Source organism: Fundulus heteroclitus, chromosome 10 (assembly GCF_011125445.2).
Source record: "Fundulus heteroclitus isolate FHET01 chromosome 10, MU-UCD_Fhet_4.1, whole genome shotgun sequence".
NCBI lineage: Eukaryota > Metazoa > Chordata > Actinopteri > Cyprinodontiformes > Fundulidae > Fundulus > Fundulus heteroclitus.
Window position 1 is genome coordinate 7,028,175 of NC_046370.1, and position 18,663 is coordinate 7,046,837.

An 18,663-nucleotide genomic window follows, 5' to 3' on the forward strand; every position below is an offset into this window, starting at 1 on the left:
TAGAGTTAGGGGCATTATCTTGTAATTTCTTCATTTTCTGTTGAATTTCAAAGTACTATCTCTACAAAAACGCCTGCAACTTTTGATCTTTTTATGTAATTTCTGAAGCAAAAGAAAAAAATGGCAAAGAAAAGAAAAAGGAATCTAAATCAGTATCAGCAAAGAAAATCCTGATCGGTGCATCTCGTTTGTAGTCTAAAGGACCATTAAAAACCAGTAAAATTAGACATTTCTTTCTCCAGTTAACATTTAATGGAAAATAATGGTTCAATGGCATTTATTTTTACACTCCAAAATATTTATCTCAAAATTTGTAAATGTAAAAACAGGACTAAGAGATTTTAACAAGGAGAAAAAAAAAAGAAAACCCCTGTAACTCATTCTCGGAGGTGCAGATGTTCTTGTTTACCTCGTAAAATCCCAATAACATATAGAAAACATCCTTTGTTGCAACAAACTGCTTCAACCCAGATTTGACCTACCAACTCCCATTAACTGGAGTGACAAGAACTAAGTCCATAAAATGGAGCCAATCATGGAGTCCATAAAGAGGACATGGAAAAGCCTCCAAGTCGCCAAATTCATAAAGAGCGTGAGGAAGACGCACTGTTCGCAGCAACTTCCAAATGAAAGCCGTAACTCATAAGCAGCGAGGAAGATCTGCTTGCTTACATCTTAAATCTGCACTCAGTGTAGAGCAAATGTAGGAGGAAAATCCCAGGCAATTTAAGGGAGTCCCTTTTATATCTTGTTATGAGTGATTAGACTTTAGTGTTGTTGATGGGTTATTAAGCAAAAAACAACAGCAACAACATTAAAAAGAGTCAATCTGTCTTCACTTCTGTCTCTGGTAAGAAGAAGTAAGCCAACCTAAGGCGATTTGAAAGTGTCGAACAACCGACTCATGTTGGTCTGTCATGTTGTCTCTTGCAAAAGTCATCATAATGAGGACAAGGGGCATGAAAACATAAACCCTTCAAGATGGATTACAACAATGCTAATACATAATCTCTCCAAGCGTGGTTAAAGAAAGAAGTAAAGTTGTCCTAAAATAACTCAAATCTATCAAAAATTAAACTCCAACATAATTATCAGCATTTTGAGAAAAGAGAAAAAGTTTTATAAAATGGCGGAGGAACTTCAAACTGATTTTATTTTATAAATGACTTTGCAAACTAACTTCCCCATCAAAGTTATTCATCGTGTCAAACATGTCGAGCCTTATTGGGACTTAAATGGTTGCTGCAACCTTGAAATATTGTTGCTTGGTGACAGAAAAAAAGCTGAAAATAAAGAGCTAAATGTTTACATGCTTAGTTATATGTTTTTCTTTAAGCTTTGCATTCCAATCATAGTTAATACACAATATATGTCAATCAGATTAATACAAAACAACTGCTAAACAATTATCGTACTAAAAACAAACAGCTCGTAAATGACCCTCAAAATTGAGGGCAGTAAACATCTTCATGTTTTAGGAAAGAGAAAAAGAGCTGTAAAATGTGTTTTTATAGCCCTTTCAACCAACAGAACAGGTGCATCTTGAAATATCAGTGTCATTCCTTCAGATTTATTCTCACAGCTGTCCAATTTGATCATTTTCCTAATATATTTAGAATTTTATCATTCAAGTCAGATTGTTTTTCCTTCTAAAAACCTTATAAATGAGCTATAAAAAGTTGAATAAACAGCCCCACCTCAAACCTGCAATTTACATTATTTTTATAAGGTCACTTGTGAAATGGATATGTAGAGGGGAAATTTTTTTTAGAGCATCTGTTTCCATTCTATTCCCTTCAGTGTACCTGGAAAATAAACTGTTCGATATTTCAAGGTTGGTCGAATCTTTGGAAACGCATTAATTATCTCCCAGGGCAGACACGGGGAAGCATTCCATCTAAAGCGTTTTTTATATAAAAGGATGAGGCAGTCCAGACATCCCCCTTGACCATGACTGAAGCTCCAAACAATACCCAGCAGACTACTGGAAATTAGGAAGTGATAGTTGTACCCCTGCGACAGCAGGGCCCGCGATTTAATTTCAAGATCCATAATGGAATAAATGAAGCCAGAAATGAGTGAGAGACAGAAAAGAAACGTTCCATCATCATTTCAAACCTTTTCAGACAATGCATTTCTTCAAGTGCTGTATTTCAGATGAATTCAACAAAAAAAAAAAAAGAAAGAAAAAGAAAAGAAAGAAAATGTGACCGTATCACATTTTTAGATCGTAGAAAACCGGGCATTATGTACGGTGACAACATATTTACTAAGCTCACAAAAAGGCTTGGTGATGATGGAGTGTGTGTTTCAAAAGAAACCATTGATGCGGGGTGATGAATGGCATCTTTTCCGGGTCCTTGGTGGAATAATATTCAGCATCTTATGACAAATCAACATCAATATTTCTATCCAAGTAAATTAGCCCTGCGACAAAAATGTCACACAATGGCTCTCATGCCATCAATGAAACTGCCTTGACCATAAAAGACACTAAAAAGACATAACTATGAGGCTGCCAATAATAAAACTTATCAGGACTTTATACTTAAAGGTTCCTAATTAACCTCATTCAGAGTCAAGGATTCTTCAGCATAATGCCTCTTACATTTAGAGCCTTTTGCTGATTATCTTTTATACTTTTTTTATTAAAGTTATTAAACACAAAGATGTGAAAATATGTGAGACCTAAAATAGGAAATTCTTACAATATCTTTAAAAAAATATACTGGACTAATCATATTTCATTTGCTATTCCCCTAAAATAAAATTTGAGATGAATACAGAGTAAAAAAAAAAAGAAATCAAGAAAGAACAGGAAATTCTTATTTAAAGAAATAACAAAGAAAAAGGTTAAACAGAGTAATAAGTGGAATTAATTTGTCACTTTGACTCTAATCGAACGCCTTAAAGCAATCGGCAATATTATCCATGTTGGTCCTCAGACAAGAGTATTCTTAGAGCAATAGCGCCATCTACAGCAAATAGACCTGAACAGCCGCACCAGCCAGTGGAAGCAAAGGTGCATGCTGGGAAACAACCCTGAACTTCTTCACATTATTGTCATGTCAAAACCATCAACTTTAATGTGTGTTACTCGGGATTTTATTTGATAGACCAACACATAGTAGAACACAACTGTGAAGCAGAAAGAAAATGATTGATTGTTTTTTTTTTTAGAGTAGATACGATAGAATACTCCTATGTTGTCCCACGGTGGAGAAACTCAGGATTTCTCTATATAGACACAGTCCGGACAATTATCTTCAGAAGTCACAAAATAATGAGAAAGTACACCTGTGTGTCATTTAATCTCAGTATAATAAAAACCGTTCTGTGAAGATTTCAGAGGTTTGTTAAAGTGAACAAATGCCTTCATGAAGAGGATAAAAACATGCCTAATAGGTCAGGGATTAAGTTGTGGAGAAATTTAAAGCTGGTTAGGTTATAAAACAGTATTCAAAGACTGTGGCACAAAAGGAGACCCACAAATACATGGCTTTCCACGTTAAACTGACTGGCCAGGCGATGAGACCATCAATTAGAGAAACAGCCAATAAACATGACATGTCCAACTCCCATCCACAAGGGTTGACCTCCTGCATGTTTTGCATCCTTCTCTGCTCCGTCACATCTTATTCAAATGAATTATTTACCTACTCAGTCCGTCATCAAGGTCTGCAGAGCCCCACTAATGTATCTCTCATTAAGTTAAGCTGCGTTGAACCAGGAAAACACTGAAAACATGCAGGACACCAGCCCTTGAGGACTTGACTTTGGGCATCACTGCAACATACCCATGGTAACTCTGCAGGAGCTGTAGAGATCGACAGCTCAGGTGGGAGAATCTGACAATGAGAACACCATTACCTGTGCACTCCACAAATAGGGTCTCTGTGGCACAGAAAACATGTGGACGAGGAGGCCTAGCTCAGATTAGATTGAAATATTTTTTAACCTTATATATGTTGTGGAATTTAACACCTAATGTCATCCTGAACACTCAATTACTTATTTTAAAGCATGGTGAGAGCATCAGCAGCAGAAACAGGGACTCTGGTCAGAATAGGAAGATAGATGGCGCTAAATGATGGGAAATTCTGGAAGAAAAGCTGTTAAAGTCTGAGAAAGTCTTGAGACTGGGGCGGAGGTTCCCCTTCCAGCGGGACAACCTGAAACATTCAACCAGCGCTACAATGGAAGGGTGACGATCAAAGCATGTAAACATGTTTAAATGTGTTTAATTCACGGATGAACCCATACAATACATTCTCCTTAGTAATTTAAAACGACCATGAATCCCATCATTTGAAGCTGAACAAATGTACTTGGATCTTATCCACCAAAATAAAATGGTATCGGGCGCGCTTGTGGCGCAGCGTGTAGCGCGACCCCTATACGGAGGCCTTAGTCCTCGACGCGGTCGACCCGGGTTCGAATCCGACCCGCGTTCCTTTGCCGCATGTCTCTCCCCCTCTTCCACCCCCCTTCCTGTCAGCCTACTTTCAGAAAAAGCGAGCCACTAGAGCCGCAAAAAATCCCCCCCCCCCCCAAAAAAAATGGTATCAACATCAGTCATTTTTCTTTTCAGGTTCTTCTCAAACATTTAATCTTTCTCAGGAAATTAAGCAATTTTACTTCTAATTATACTTGGGGATCAGTCCTTTTATAGTGCCACTTGCAGAAATGCACATATCAACCAGCCAAAGATCTGAAACAGATAATTTTCCCTAGCCAGAAGCTGGAAATCTGCATATTTTACCCTATTTAATAACTGCATTAAACCAAGAACTCTTGACACTATTCGCTCATTAATATGTCAACTGGGATTTTCTTAGATTAACTTTTTTTTCCCAGCCTTTTTCTCTATTAATACTAATAATAACACTAATACTGCCACTAATAATAAACTGTATCTACCAGGAAAGGCCTGATCGTTAATGGAATAGGTTTATTACGTAAAACCAAGATAGGAAGTCCTGTTGACTTGATGAAAGCCGCTGCAAAGACCTGAGCCAACCTGCTTCCTCTAGCTTGAACCCTCGCTAGTAGGATTGTCCCAATCCTAGTTTTATACTTTTTAGAAGGATGGCATCCCCTTCGGCAGCTGCACCTTTCAGACCCCCACGGCCTCTTCTATTATCAGGATAAAGCTCCTGACCACGGCAACAAAGCCCATATATCCACCTCAGGGAGGCCCGTTTGATAAGTTGTCTTCCTGGATGAAATGGACGGGTTAGCGAGGTCGACTCTTGCCCCGTCTGGAAAGGAGCAGGAACGAGGTCTCAAGCTGGCACACCGGTGGTAGAAACACTTCAAAACCGTGGGTGAATGAGAGGATGAGAGAGAAGGCTAAGGAGGGAGACACCCGTGGGAGGCCAGTGGGGGGTGGGAAGTGCGGCGAGATTGAGTAGTGAGGGAGTGAAAAGGCCTTGATATCCACGGAAAGCACAACAAAGGCAGAGCTTTTTACATTAAAAAGAAAGGAGATTGCCTTTTTTCCTCCAGATTCCTCTCGAGCCGAGTGGCATGTCCTTCCTTGGCCTGTAGGAAGTGAGCGGCTGAGGTTGGCTATAGCATTTGGCACTTCTGATGCACATCTGAGGGAGTGGAAGTTCTCGCCTTCTGAACACTTGCATCAAGGAAACAAGTTCCAATGAGATATAATTATGTAAGTTGGAGCGATCCTAGTCCATGTGTGTGCCGCTTAGACCACGCCGCATGAAGTGAAAATGTGCTAATTACTCTCAAACCAGAAGAATTGGGCTGCTTCCTCTTTCTTCTTTGCATTTCATAACTGCAGGCAAAGACGTAAGCAACTTTAGTGTGCAGTCAGCAGCAAAGATGACTCTGATTTACCTTTTTTATGTATTTTGCATGCAAGGTAAACTATTATAAACTGAGTGCAGGAATGCACAAGAAACAAGTTTACCCACATATGCTCCAAAAGGAAAAAAATACAATAAAAAATAAAAAAAATGCCAGTAATGAAAATTAGCACCAATATCAGCCACAGCAGGTGATAACTACTTGATGATTAGGCACGGTAAGTGGGGAGGGGGAGAAAAGTTAAAGATTAATCATGGGCCAATTAAAACCCCGGGAAGAGAGAGCAACCTGTCTCGTCGCGGAGACCCCCCTCTGTCATCTCGGTTAGTTTTTCTCAGTGGTGTGCACACCGATCACTGGCGCATTATATCTCCATCTAAACAGGTCTTCAAGCAGGTTTTAGATCCTTGGTGTGTTTTTGGAAGAGTACAAGGATTGGGATATCAGTTCATTATAGTCTTTCAGAACATGCCGGTGGGAATAGAAATCCTCCACATTTAATACAATTATTTTAAAACTGTAAAAAAATAAAATAAAATTTGAAAATGTCTAAATTTCTAAAAACGCTCGCTAGTAGGATTCTGTAATTTCTTTTAGAAGGTGAGAAATAATAGAAATACAATTCAATTCATAATAATGAAAGAAGATGACTAGTATCATTATTAAACAATAATTACATACCAAAAAACATTACATTAAAATATTACTAAAACATATAATAATTAAGATTGATTTACCAGTGAATTTTAATAATTGATCTAAATAAAAACAATAATTAGAAAACCTTAAAACGCTGAGAAAATAAATGCAACCCAAAGCTGTTTTGTCATTTCCACTGAACTTCTTTAGATTTTGCGGCAAAAAAAGTCCTTTATTTATGATAAGCGTATAGAAAAAATGCAGTGAGAGAAGGGGGGGTGGGGGGGGGGGGGTGAGAAAGACATGCAACAAAGGTTGCAAGGTCAGGAACACGTCCTCAGACGGGTGCATTGACGCCTAATAGCATCTGGATATGGGAACTTTTGGCTGGGAAATAAATAAATAGGATACAACTCACAGAGACTAATTTTTCATAGACGAAACTAAGAAGACAAGAAAATATGCCATCCACAAAGTGCAACGAATGTCATAGGTCAGAAAATGGGTACGAGATACTACTTTAACATTTCTTTCTGTAAATGATTGTCACCACAAACAAGCAAACAAAAATCTAAAATTAAACAAAGCTTTTTCAACATATTTACGGATCCTGTATGTCACTATGTCAAGATTAAACATATTCTAAATTTAAGTATAAAATATGCATTAAATCCAATTTTTTGATCATTCTTGTTTCAGTCTGTACAACTGAATAGTTGTAGAATTAAACTGTAGAATTGTTTCCGCCCAAAAAAGGTTGCATGGTACTATAGCGCCTATAGATCGCACAATTTTTTAAAGAAAGTATTTTTTTTTTCCTATTCTTTCTGCTGTTCATACAATTAGATGCTCCAAGGTCCATTGATTCCTTTAAACAACATAAGTGTCCCATTAAAAAAACTATTTTAATAAGAAGCAATGAAATAAACACATTTAAAACCCTTTAAAACGTTTCTAGGTATGTTTGCGTGTGTTGATTTCCAATGTTTTCCCATATGATTTGTTCCAAACAAATGTGAAGATGTGGAAAACAAATCACATCAAAATAGAAGTATGGAGGAATGGACCAAAGTGTTCTCCAGCTGCAGATATGTTGGGCGCAGGAGCGCAACAAAGTGACGAGAAAGCACTGTAGACATTAAAAAAGTATAATCAAAATACAAAAATAAAATAAAATAAAAAATACAATTAGCATGTATAAATCCCAGCACGACATACAGTAAAAATAACATACCATGCCCAAACATAAAAAAAAAAAACTGTTATTAGAATTAAATAGTGGCTTATTTTTAAATAAAGGGTTTTCCATCAGGTGAAGTAACTTGAGCATTTATTGAGTAAGTATAGAGTAAAAGAAAACAAGCCAACCGACTGGACTGTTCATTAAGCTTTGACAGGGGTGTGAAATAAAGCAAAAACATACAGTGAGTTATGAATTACTAAACAAGGCCAGATTCTGCAGCAACACAACCATGCACACTCCTCTCAGTTGGCATTCGTTGCAAGTTCAAGCCTAAACTGTGAATTAACCTCAGCGGATGCACCGCTGGGCCTCTGTGCTCGGCTGTTTGTGTGAGTAAAAACGACTGCAAGAGAAAAGGTGCTTGGCTTTGGAGGGTGCAACTATGGTGCAAACAGACCTGATGGTGGTTCATGGCTATAACCTTAAACACGGAGTACAAGTGACTTTTGTTCAGTGCAGAAACTGTTTAAACGTGAGATTTCTCGCACACTACTAGGACTTTTATTTTTTAAAAGGGCACCATTTGTGTGGCATGTGTTTCGCACTTACAAAGTCTTTCTCGAGCTTCTCCATCTCCTGCTTGTAGCTCTTCAGTCTGGTGGTGTACATGGCTCGGCTCTGGATGGGGATCTCCCGCACCTCCAGGTCCATCTGCTCAAGCTAGAACCCACAAATAAAGTTTATTTAATGGCAAAAGGCTTTCAAGGTCGTTTCTCACACTTTAACGCCTATTTCAGTAGTATCTAAAATCGGTTTTGTCAATTTCATAAAATTTTCCTTCATTTTTTTGTAGCTTAAAGATTTTTTTAATAAGATACCAGAAAAAGCGCTAGAGTAGCCAGAGTTTTCTCTAGCTGTAAGGAATAACCTAACACAACCACTCCCCTTCATGTTGCTGCACACAGCTGGTCAGCCGGTTGAAAAATGGATAATACACTTTTCCTTTGACTAGAGGGACAAGATTAAGCCCGAGCTCCCCGTACCTGCCTACCCATCTGTTGCTGCGCACTACCCGTCATCTGCCTGTCTACTACCGTAGCGCTGCCAACCTCTTCCCTGTAGCTGTGACTATCTGGTCTACCAGCAGTAAAAGGGTGATTACACTTTTCCTACTTCCAAAAAAAGAAAAAAAAGAAAAGACAAAGCCATGCCGCACTGCCTCTCCTCAAGTCGTTGCAGTGCACTGCCGACCAGCTGGCTGAGAAAGGGATTATACACTTCTTACACTAAGAAATAAACTATTTTTAGTTTGGAAAAAAATTCTGCACTTTGCTGCTGCCATTTCACCCCACTGAAACTCGCTTGCCCAAAACATCACGGACTCTAACTCTTTACCTACCTTTAATTAAGTCACTACGCAAAACCCAACCGTTTAAACTGGCCTATCCACCATAATCCCCTTCTCTACTTGTGGCCACTGGTTTATGTTGCATCTCTCCTTGCAATGCGTCTTTGAGTGTCCTAAAAAGCCCTATATAAGCTGAATGTATTATTATTATTATTATTATTATTATTATTATTATTATTATCATCATCATCATCTGTTATACACATTCAAGGTGTACAAAATGAATGAGTGCCACTCAAAACCTTTGTTATGGTAACACTTTTTTAAACTACAATTAGCAAAAAACAGAAGGTATGTCTGCTATGATTACTTAAGAATAACTTCTAAATATTGGGTTGTTAAAGTAGAACAGAGATAAATATCTACCACTCAGCACAATTAGCACTTAACTACTGCTAAATTTGATGGTTGTTTATTCTGTTTTTCTTCAAGTCTATATATCAGAATCAAAAGCAGAATACATCTTACAGATAAAATTATTGTAAGTCCAACAGTCAAGATGCTATTTTATCAGGAGCAGGAACTAATTTCAAGTGAAGCTATCCGTTCTTTTCATAGAATTTAGTTTAGAAATGTTTTATTGCGTTTTTTTTATTGTGTTCGTCACCCTGGGATCATCTCATACCATCAAATGTCTAAAGAAGATATTTATAGCAATATTTTAAAACAACGTATATAGTGTTCTTTTAAAACTAGGAATTATACTGGAAGTGGTCTCGTTGCCTGACTGTACCATTGTTTGTGTGAAATAAAGGATACCTTCTTGGAAGAAAAAAAAAAAACATGCAACAGATCTAAAATTATTTCACTTTTAAAACTTAAAAAAAAAAAATCTGTAACTTCAGCAACATCATTTTCCTTTTTATGAACCAGTGCTGACTGTAAAAATAAAACGCCTCCTGCTCACGTCACTCAGCGGCGATAAAAGTAGCAACAAAGCAGAGCCGTTCTGTAAATAAATACAGCATCAAAAAACGAGGGGCCCTTTATTGCGCTGACATGAATGGGCCCCAACAGTGTCACGGCGGATGAGGGAAAAGTACATCTGATGCATCGGTACGCCGATCTCTCCTTGGCAGACTTGGAGGAAACTAATCACCATGCCACAACAAGACGACTGCGAAAAAAAACAATTTGTCTCCATCGGCTGACTGCTTATTTCCATTTATTTATTTATTCTAAACAGCGACATGAAGTCTTCCACCTCGAGATAATGGCTTGAAATGTGTCATAGGGGTGTCACTTAAAAGCAGATTACTGGGAAGCATCGTGTGAGGAGGAGGCCTCCTTTCCCGCCACGTGAAAGCGCGCGCGCGTGTCTGCGTGTCATGTCAGCGGCGGGATGATACAGGTGCAGTTGTCTGGCTGCCGTGAGAGCGACGCCCCCCCTCCTCGTTCCACTAATTCATAATTTAGAAAATGGGAAAGGGAGAAAATTACTGATCAAAGGCGTACCAACTCTCTGACTTCTTCGAGTTGCTTGTCGACATTTAGAACCAGCTGTGTCTTCTCCTCTGAAAGAGAAAAAAAACAAAAAAAAAACAAGATTATTGATCAGCCGACGGAGGAACAGAGATTCGTGACAACAGCCAAACTCCCCCACAACGGGTGGAGAGACAGGGGGAGGGGGTGGGGGGGGGGGGAGAAATAGAAAGACAGTGGGAAGAAGCGACACGCGAGGACACATTTGAAGATATATTTACACATTCTCTCCACACGACGAGCCAACATTTGATGTCTCTTAGTTATGGCGTGTGTGAGGCCTTTGTTGGTTTCTGTTGAGGAGCAGCGAGACGCCTCGTGCCAACTCAAAGGGACGGGAGGTGTCAGCTTTGCTCACTTGCCAGAGCTGTGAATCCCGCTCAGAATGACTAACGCGCCGTTCCACACCTCGCCCCGTGGCTGCTCTTCCACATTACCCATAGAAACTCATTAGGACTTCAGGACCCGATGTAAAGCACGAGAACCCTCTGTAGTTATTTATGGCGCTGGCGCTGCTGCGTTGTGCACAGGTGCTAAATTGGTCTTTGCTCTAAAATTAGCCCTTTGCCAAAAATCCCAGGAAAGAAGATCAGTTGTACAGGTAGGTGGGCTGCTTTTGAGATCAAACACTAATTTATTAATTTTAACATTAGGAATAAAACATACACTTTAAAAAAAACGGGGAAAAAAAGGCAAAGAAAATGAACTGATAAATCTTCAGCCGGTTATGTTTGACCACATCTGTTAAAATTATCATCAGTAAAAATTAGTAAACAAATTATTTCCCTTTTGAGTAGAGGTGCACCAACAAACAAATCAGAACCTGATTTTCCTTTGATTGGCTCTGATCAGGTAAAACATGGAGGAAAAAAGCCCCCCACCCCCCTCTTACATGGAATGCATCAAAAACACAAATTCCCAATTTTATTGGTCTATAAAAAGGATCACGGACCAGAGCGTACTTCCATGCAATTTTTTAGGTTCAAGAGAAATCAGAATTTTCTAAAATATAAATGTGAAAATTATATACAAAGATTTGAAAAAAAAAAAAATGAGAATGTTTAACTTTAATGGTCCCACACATTTTCACACAGTACCATTAATCACTTTTACAATGACTGGCCTCTTAATCATTGCTATGAACAACACAGTATTTAAGATGGTTAAAAAAAAAAAAAAAGCTCAGCGTGTTGTATGAATCACTGTAATTTTTATATATATATATATATATATATATATATATATATATATATATATATATATATATATATATATATATATATATATATATATATATATATTTTTTTTTTTTTATTAGTTTTTTTTCTTTACTACAAAATGATAATAAAAAAAGAGTAGAGAATCAGCTATCAATCAGCCAGATGTAAGAATTGTTCAATTTTAACTTTATTAGCTCAGTGACTGACAAGCCAAGTAGCAAAAATTCGAAATTAACCGATATGAACATTTTTGGGCTAATATCCAATATTAATATTGCTGTTATGGTTGATAACCACTATATAAAAAGGAAGAAAGAGAGAGAGTCCAATAGGTTGCTCACTTTTTTTTTTTATTACAACAGGCACACAGACTTTTTATGGCTGATGCCCCTGCTGATGGGACCACAACCCAGGTCCCCCGTAACAGTAAATTGGACTTAGCCGGCTGCACCGCAGAGTGATGTGCCAATAAAGGCTGGTTCACACGGCAAGATTTTAAAATGATCAGCCGATTTTCAAAGCCTGGAAGACACCACATGCAGGTTTGCTCATACAGTGTGTGGTGTCCTGCGAGCACAACACACCACACACAAACATATTCCACTCAGGATCATTGAGATGTCAGACGGGAAATCGGGTAATTGTGAGTTCAGAGTAAATAAACATGGACGACGGGGAAGAATAATGGCTCTGCATTTGTTCCACTATGATATGGAGGTGAGCTGAGTTTGTTTCTCTCTCAGGGTTCCCTCACCTCGCTTTCTGATTGGCTACACATCCCATTCAACAAGCTGCCTGCTCGTTTGTCCCCTGGGAACACCCCACATGATGGGATAACGTGGCAAGACCATCCAACATGTTGAATACCACCAATTTGAGGCCAGAGTGGTCCTGACGTTCTACGGAGCAGCCCAGATCACTTTTAACACACTACACACGGCAGGAACATCTCTTAAGATCATCTTAAAAGCCACCCCTGTAGTCAGGGCCTGTTGGACGGGGAAGATGGGGGGCAAAAATCTGGCAAATTATCCTGCTGTGTGAAACAGCCTTAACCGATGTTTCCTCTTAAAACCAGTTAGGTGTTAGTTGTAGAGTGGGTTTGTTCAAGAATACCTCTGTTTTTAGCACCATCCATCTTTCCCTCAACGTTTTCCCAGTCTCTCCGGCTGAAAAACATCCCCACACCATGATGCCGCCGCCCCCATGTTTCCCCGTGGTGAGGCTGTTCTGTGGTTGATGGGATGTGTTGGGTTTGCACCAAAAGGCGTTTTCCTTGGTGGCCGAAAAATACAATTTCTCTCCCCTGACCAGAGCACCTTCCACCATACATTTAGGGAGTCGCCTATCAGCAAACTCATAACGTGTCTTCTTATTCTTAACACAGAGTAATGGCTTGTTTCAGACCACTCTTCCATAAAGCCCAGCTCTATGGAGAGTACAGCGTATTGTGGTCCCTGTGGACAGATTCTAAAGCCTCTGCTGTGGACCTCTGCAGCTCCTGCAGGGTTACCTTTGCAGCCCTCTCTTGGCAGGTTTGTTTCGGTACCATGTGCTTTCCATTTGAAGTTAATGGATTAGAAGTGATCTGGAAAACATCAAAGATGTTGATTTTTTTTTTTTTATAACCCCACCCTCAACTTTGTTCCTGACTTGTCTGGAGAGCTTCTTGGTCTTTATGACTTGGTGACTCTTTCCTAGTGGTGCTGCAGCCTCTGAAGGCTTTTCATAACAATGTGGTTATACCGACAGATCGTGCAACACTCATATTTGATAACATGAGTTCTCAATAGAAGCTCCCATGCATAAAATGAAATCAATGCATTTTACTAATATTTTTCGATACACTAAGTAAAATGTTCAAACTGTAAATTGAAATTGGCTAAGAACTGCGATATGTACATCTCTGATTCTAGTAGGGAAAAGATTAGTTTTGTTTAAGCTAATGTGAATTTGTAAAATGCCAAGAGAAAACGTTGGCATTTTACAAATATCTTGCTTATTCTTCACAACTATAGAGAAAAAAAAAAAACACTACACACACCCCAATCAATTGGCTAATTTTGCTTCAACAGGCTCTGATCGATGATCTGCAAGTAGTTCCAAGAATTACCACTATTCTATAAATACATCAACCAACATGTACTTTGCTGCACTATTGTTAAATTTGAGAACCTATTGCACTTTTTTCTTTTTTGGTGCATTCATAACTACAATTTGAAAAAATAAATAAATAAATAAATAAGAAACCAAAATAGGACTAAACAAAATAAGCAGGCCAGAAATGGCAAATTGGCCCCATGAATGATTAGCAAAAAACATTAGTTTGAGAGCAAATTGGAAAATAATTTAGAGCCTAACGCATCATTTTTTGTTTTGTTTTTACATATCACAAAATCTGTTCCAAATATTAAACGTGAAGCACGAGATTTGTAAATTAAAAGAAAATAAAAAAAACACTTTTGATATGTTCTTCTGTGCTTCTATCAGGCGGTAGTCATGTCACAACATATATTTTACATCAAACAAACCCACAACAACTACAAGTATCTGGAACACCTTAAAATATTTAAAACACAGACTCAACAAAACTTCGAACTCAAAAGCAAATCACAAGCTCGATCAGTTGTGGGCTCCAATGTTGTAACAAAGAAAAACCCAACCCTAGATCTTCATTTATAATGGATCCATGGGCCAAGATTACCTTTTGCCAGTCCTCAAATACATTTTTAAAACCTGTGTCCAACCTCACAATGTACACAGTAAACAGCCAGAGGCGATGGAGAGAAAAGGTGAGATTGCGCTCGCTCTCCAACTCCAACTCAAGCCGGAGAGACGTGAAATATGCATGGCTATTTACTGAGACCACAAACTGCTGACGGACAGATGAGGAGTTTTGCACACATAAGTCAAGTAAAGAAATAAGAAAGGGCTTGACCTTTTTTTTTTCTAACTCTGACTTGTGGAAGGAGAAGTCGGTCCACTGTATAAAATTCTAATTTATATTTAAACGTATTTTATTACAGATGCTGGAGATTAACATGGCAGATATAGTAGCATACAACCTTATATATTGTACACCTAGTTTTAATCTCTTAAGAAAAAAGTTTTATGGCGCTAGATAACATAAACCATCAAAGCTCATTGCGTATGAATCCACAGTTACTAAGTTTTACATGTTCAAGACATTTTTCCTAAAAATGAGCAGCAAAAAGCATCCTAACATAGATCAAGTACTTCATACCTCAACAGAACGTGCAGACCGAGTGCAAGAAAAGTAGGGAGAGCTTTTCGACTGATTCTAATGGGTTTTAAACAAACACTCTGATTTCCTGTTGACTTTTTGCATCATGCTTTGCCTCTATTACACTGCATCCAGGCACCTCTCTTCAGAAACTGAAATTGCGGGGGCGTATTTCACACTCGGAATCCCTGAATGGGCATTGGCAAGAGGCAGCAGGCCCGCAGTTTGTTGGAGAAATAGAAAATTGCTAAGATTTTGTCTTTACAAGTTGCCAGCAAGTTTGCTAGGAGGCTGAGAAAACTGGTTTTAGCTAGATTGTTGATTAATTGATTTATACTGTTGCATTTAAGCATCGGTATGAGGAATATTTTCACTATCTTAATATGCGCATCAAAAAAAAAAAAGACCATCTCAGACTCAGTAAGGCTTCACGTTTAATTGAAGCACCGTCTGTTGACAGCCAGAGCAAATGTGAGGCCCTCGCACATTTCACTGCGTCTTAACAGCAGATTGAAAACAGGAAGTTTAAAGGAAGAGGGTGCTTTGATTGCATGATTATAAAATAATATTTTGAATGAATTACAAACAGGAAAATTTAGAAATCAAATTTTAAAAATTAAACATCCAAAGCAATGAGACGTTTTGCTGCGGTGTTGTTTTTTCATTGTTGATTAATACAAATTAAGAAAGATATGTTGATAGTGTCTTGAAAAAATTTTCATACCCTTTCACTGTATTTTATTGGAATGTGACAGATGAGGGGGTGTCACACTTAGGCAGCTGGAAATATGAACTAAGTCACAGGTCCACCGGGATTAATATTCTATAATAAAAGTAAAATAGCAGCTGGCCAACACTGAAAATAACCGACTGCATGAATATGTCTGAATAGTAGGGCTATAGAAATTGATTTTTGGAAACATTTAACCTAAGAAAAACATTGCTGTGTTGAATAATGATTTAACCCTCTGCAATTGGACACTAAGATAGACTTTCCATCCATCCATCCATCCATCCATCCATCCATCCATCCATCCATCCATCCATCCAGGCGCGGGGCAACAGGTCCATGAGAGAAACACAGACATCTTTCTCCCTACCTACCTCCTCCAGCTCATTCTGGGGGACCCCAAGGTGGTCCCAGACCAGAACGGATACATCCAATTCCTGGGTCTTCCCCAAGGTCTCCCCCCAGTTGGACGCACCTGGACAACCCCAAAAGGAGGAGCCTAGGGGGCATCCTGATCAGATGATCAAACCATTTTAACTGACTCGGTTCGACGTGGATGAGCAGAGCTCCTCACCCCACTTCTAAGGCTGATCCCTGCCATTCTCCAAATGTAGCTCATTCTGGCGGTTTGTATCTGGAATCTCATTCTTTAGGTCACGGCCCGAACCTCGTGATCATAGGTGAGAGTTGGAGAGTAGAGAGACTTTTTGCTTTTTCTGGCTCAGCTGTTTCTTCACCACAACAGACCAGAGCAGTGCCCGTGTGACCGCAGACAAAGCCCCACTCCGTCTATCTCCTGTTCCATCCTATTATCACATGTGAACAAAACAACAAGGTGCTTAAACTCCTCTACTTGAGGCAGAGACTGACCCCTGACTCAGAGGGGGCGATACACCTTTGTTCGGCCTTCTGTTGAGTCGCCACTTAACACAGAGGAGGCTGAGGGCTACGTTTTCTGGAGCTTCAGCTCCTGGTAGGGTCTCCTACTCCTCTAGGGAAACCTCCTAAAGCCTTGAAGATGCTCCAGAATGCCCCACAACTTTCAAAGAAGAGTATCAGGATCGGGTGCAATCTGGGTTAGGGAAGATAGAACTTCAGCTCAATAATACAAGGGTAGGTCTTAGTACTTGTGATCAGAAAGCTCATGTGAATTAGAGAGACCATGGCTAAAAGCAGGAACTCTAGAGGAGTTTTAACTGAGCTGACTGAAACATAATGCTTGAAATTTAACCAAACTAAAACTCCCAAACAAAGTTCCACCCCAACGCTCCGGGGTAAAACCAAACCTACTACCTCCTTACCCGGGACAGTTTTTAGAATACGTTTCTCCCCTCATACTGTTTTTTTTTGCCTACCCCTGGGAAATTCAGTGAAAACAGAGGGTGGCAGAGAACTGCCTCATAAAACTACCCTGGTTCCGGGAATGGATAACTCTGGAAATACACCTTGTGTTAACAAAGTAGACAGGTTTGCTCCTTCTAATCAGTGAGCGTAGTTTAAAGCAATAAATAAAAAGCACCTGCACTGTTAACAGTATCCCAGTATAATACTGTCAGCAACCCTCAGCTGTGCTCCAATTGCCTGATGGGTAATTACATTACTGGCTGCAATACCCCCTCAAAGCTAGTTTTTTTGTTTTTTTGTTACTACTACTACAGGCTACAGATGCAAAAATTCCCTGTTTATAATGCAAAATAAACATATCTTAAATATCATCATTTAAATCCACTTTCCTTGTGTTGCTGTAAGTGAAAGAGGCTTATTGTTAAAGTTTTCATCCAAAAGAAAGTTTTGGTTTTGTCTAAATATGCACAGACCTTTAAAGTCAAACAACAATCTGTTAGTCAATGTTTTCAAAGTAACTTAACTTATCTATATTCCAAAAATGTAACAGATTGGATGCCTATATGCATAATTAGACCACACAAGGTACAGTTGCCCTTATAAATTGGTAATTGTTGTCCATCTCAGTTTTGAAATTTCACTACATTGTTTACAATGAAATAGAATGTCAGTTGAATTAATTGTTGTTTCTCTGACAATGTTCATTTTAACAATAAAAACGCCCAGCTGGAAGTAAAGTATGTGACCTTTGGGATGACTAAAGTTAAGTTACTGTTTGGGTACTCTTATGGATTTGATTTTTGGGATATACGAGTAAAAGGGGCATAATAAACAGAAACGCCACATGTTTGACGTGTTTTGTTTAAAAACAAATGCCAATTAACATGCATTGAACTTTGTGGTTTTTCCCAAACACACAATATCTTGTGTCATCCCAAAGCTCTTTAATTTCCATTTCAGATTAAATGCGTTTTGTTTTGACGTGCAACGAAACGTGACATTTTTCTAGATTCAAAAGATTTTAACTTTACTTAAAAAATATCTACACACTTAAATGTATTTGTCTGAAAACACAACGACCCTGCTTGTTAAATCCATCAAAGATACACCGCAAGCAACCAGTTACGTCCAGCATGTCATTTAACAAGCAAGAAAAAAAAGAACAATAAAAATGTCATACAATATCAGACTGGCAAGTTTCCCTTCAATGATATCTAGTAACCGTATTAAATTACTCAAACTGTAAGCTTCACCAGACACCGCAGCCTCCTCCTCTCAGCTGAGACCTGATAGCTAACTGACACCTTAGCTAGCAGCTCGCCGACTCACGTTAACAAGTTTAGCCCTCTTACCTCCACTTAGTTTAGGGATTTTCCCGATTTTGTTAGTTACTTCTGCGGTGATAGTTCCGAAGTCCTGCTCGTAGGTCTCAAAGTCTGAAGACATCCTCGTACAATGAGTTTAAACACTGAAGAAGCTGTCTGGTGGGCAGTTAGCTCAGGATAACAACAACAAGTCTCGAATGGAGTCTCTTCCGTGTGTCGCAGCAATAAGGGCTCGACGAGAAACCGGACTTGTTTTTTT

The 18,663-nt window shown here is 38.9% G+C and overlaps 1 protein-coding gene across 4 annotated transcripts in view; it reads right to left on the reverse strand.

The window, feature by feature from the left end:
* Positions 1 to 18,632, reverse strand: part of vti1a (vesicle transport through interaction with t-SNAREs 1A) — a 164,845-nt gene extending 146,213 nt beyond the window's left edge. For 3 of the 4 annotated variants that reach the window (XM_012882350.3, XM_021308521.2, XM_012882355.3), the window contains exons 1-3: positions 18,432 to 18,632; positions 10,515 to 10,573; positions 8,261 to 8,371 (exon numbers count right to left, since the gene is read on the reverse strand). In XM_012882350.3, the coding sequence (XP_012737804.2) occupies positions 8,261 to 8,371; positions 10,515 to 10,573; positions 18,432 to 18,525 (264 nt within the window). In that variant the 5' untranslated portion in view covers positions 18,526 to 18,632. The remainder of the gene's footprint in view (positions 1 to 8,260; positions 8,372 to 10,514; positions 10,574 to 18,431) is intronic. The other variant, XM_012882354.3, reaches the window with a different exon arrangement.
* Between the last annotated feature and the right edge of the window lie 31 nt (positions 18,633 to 18,663).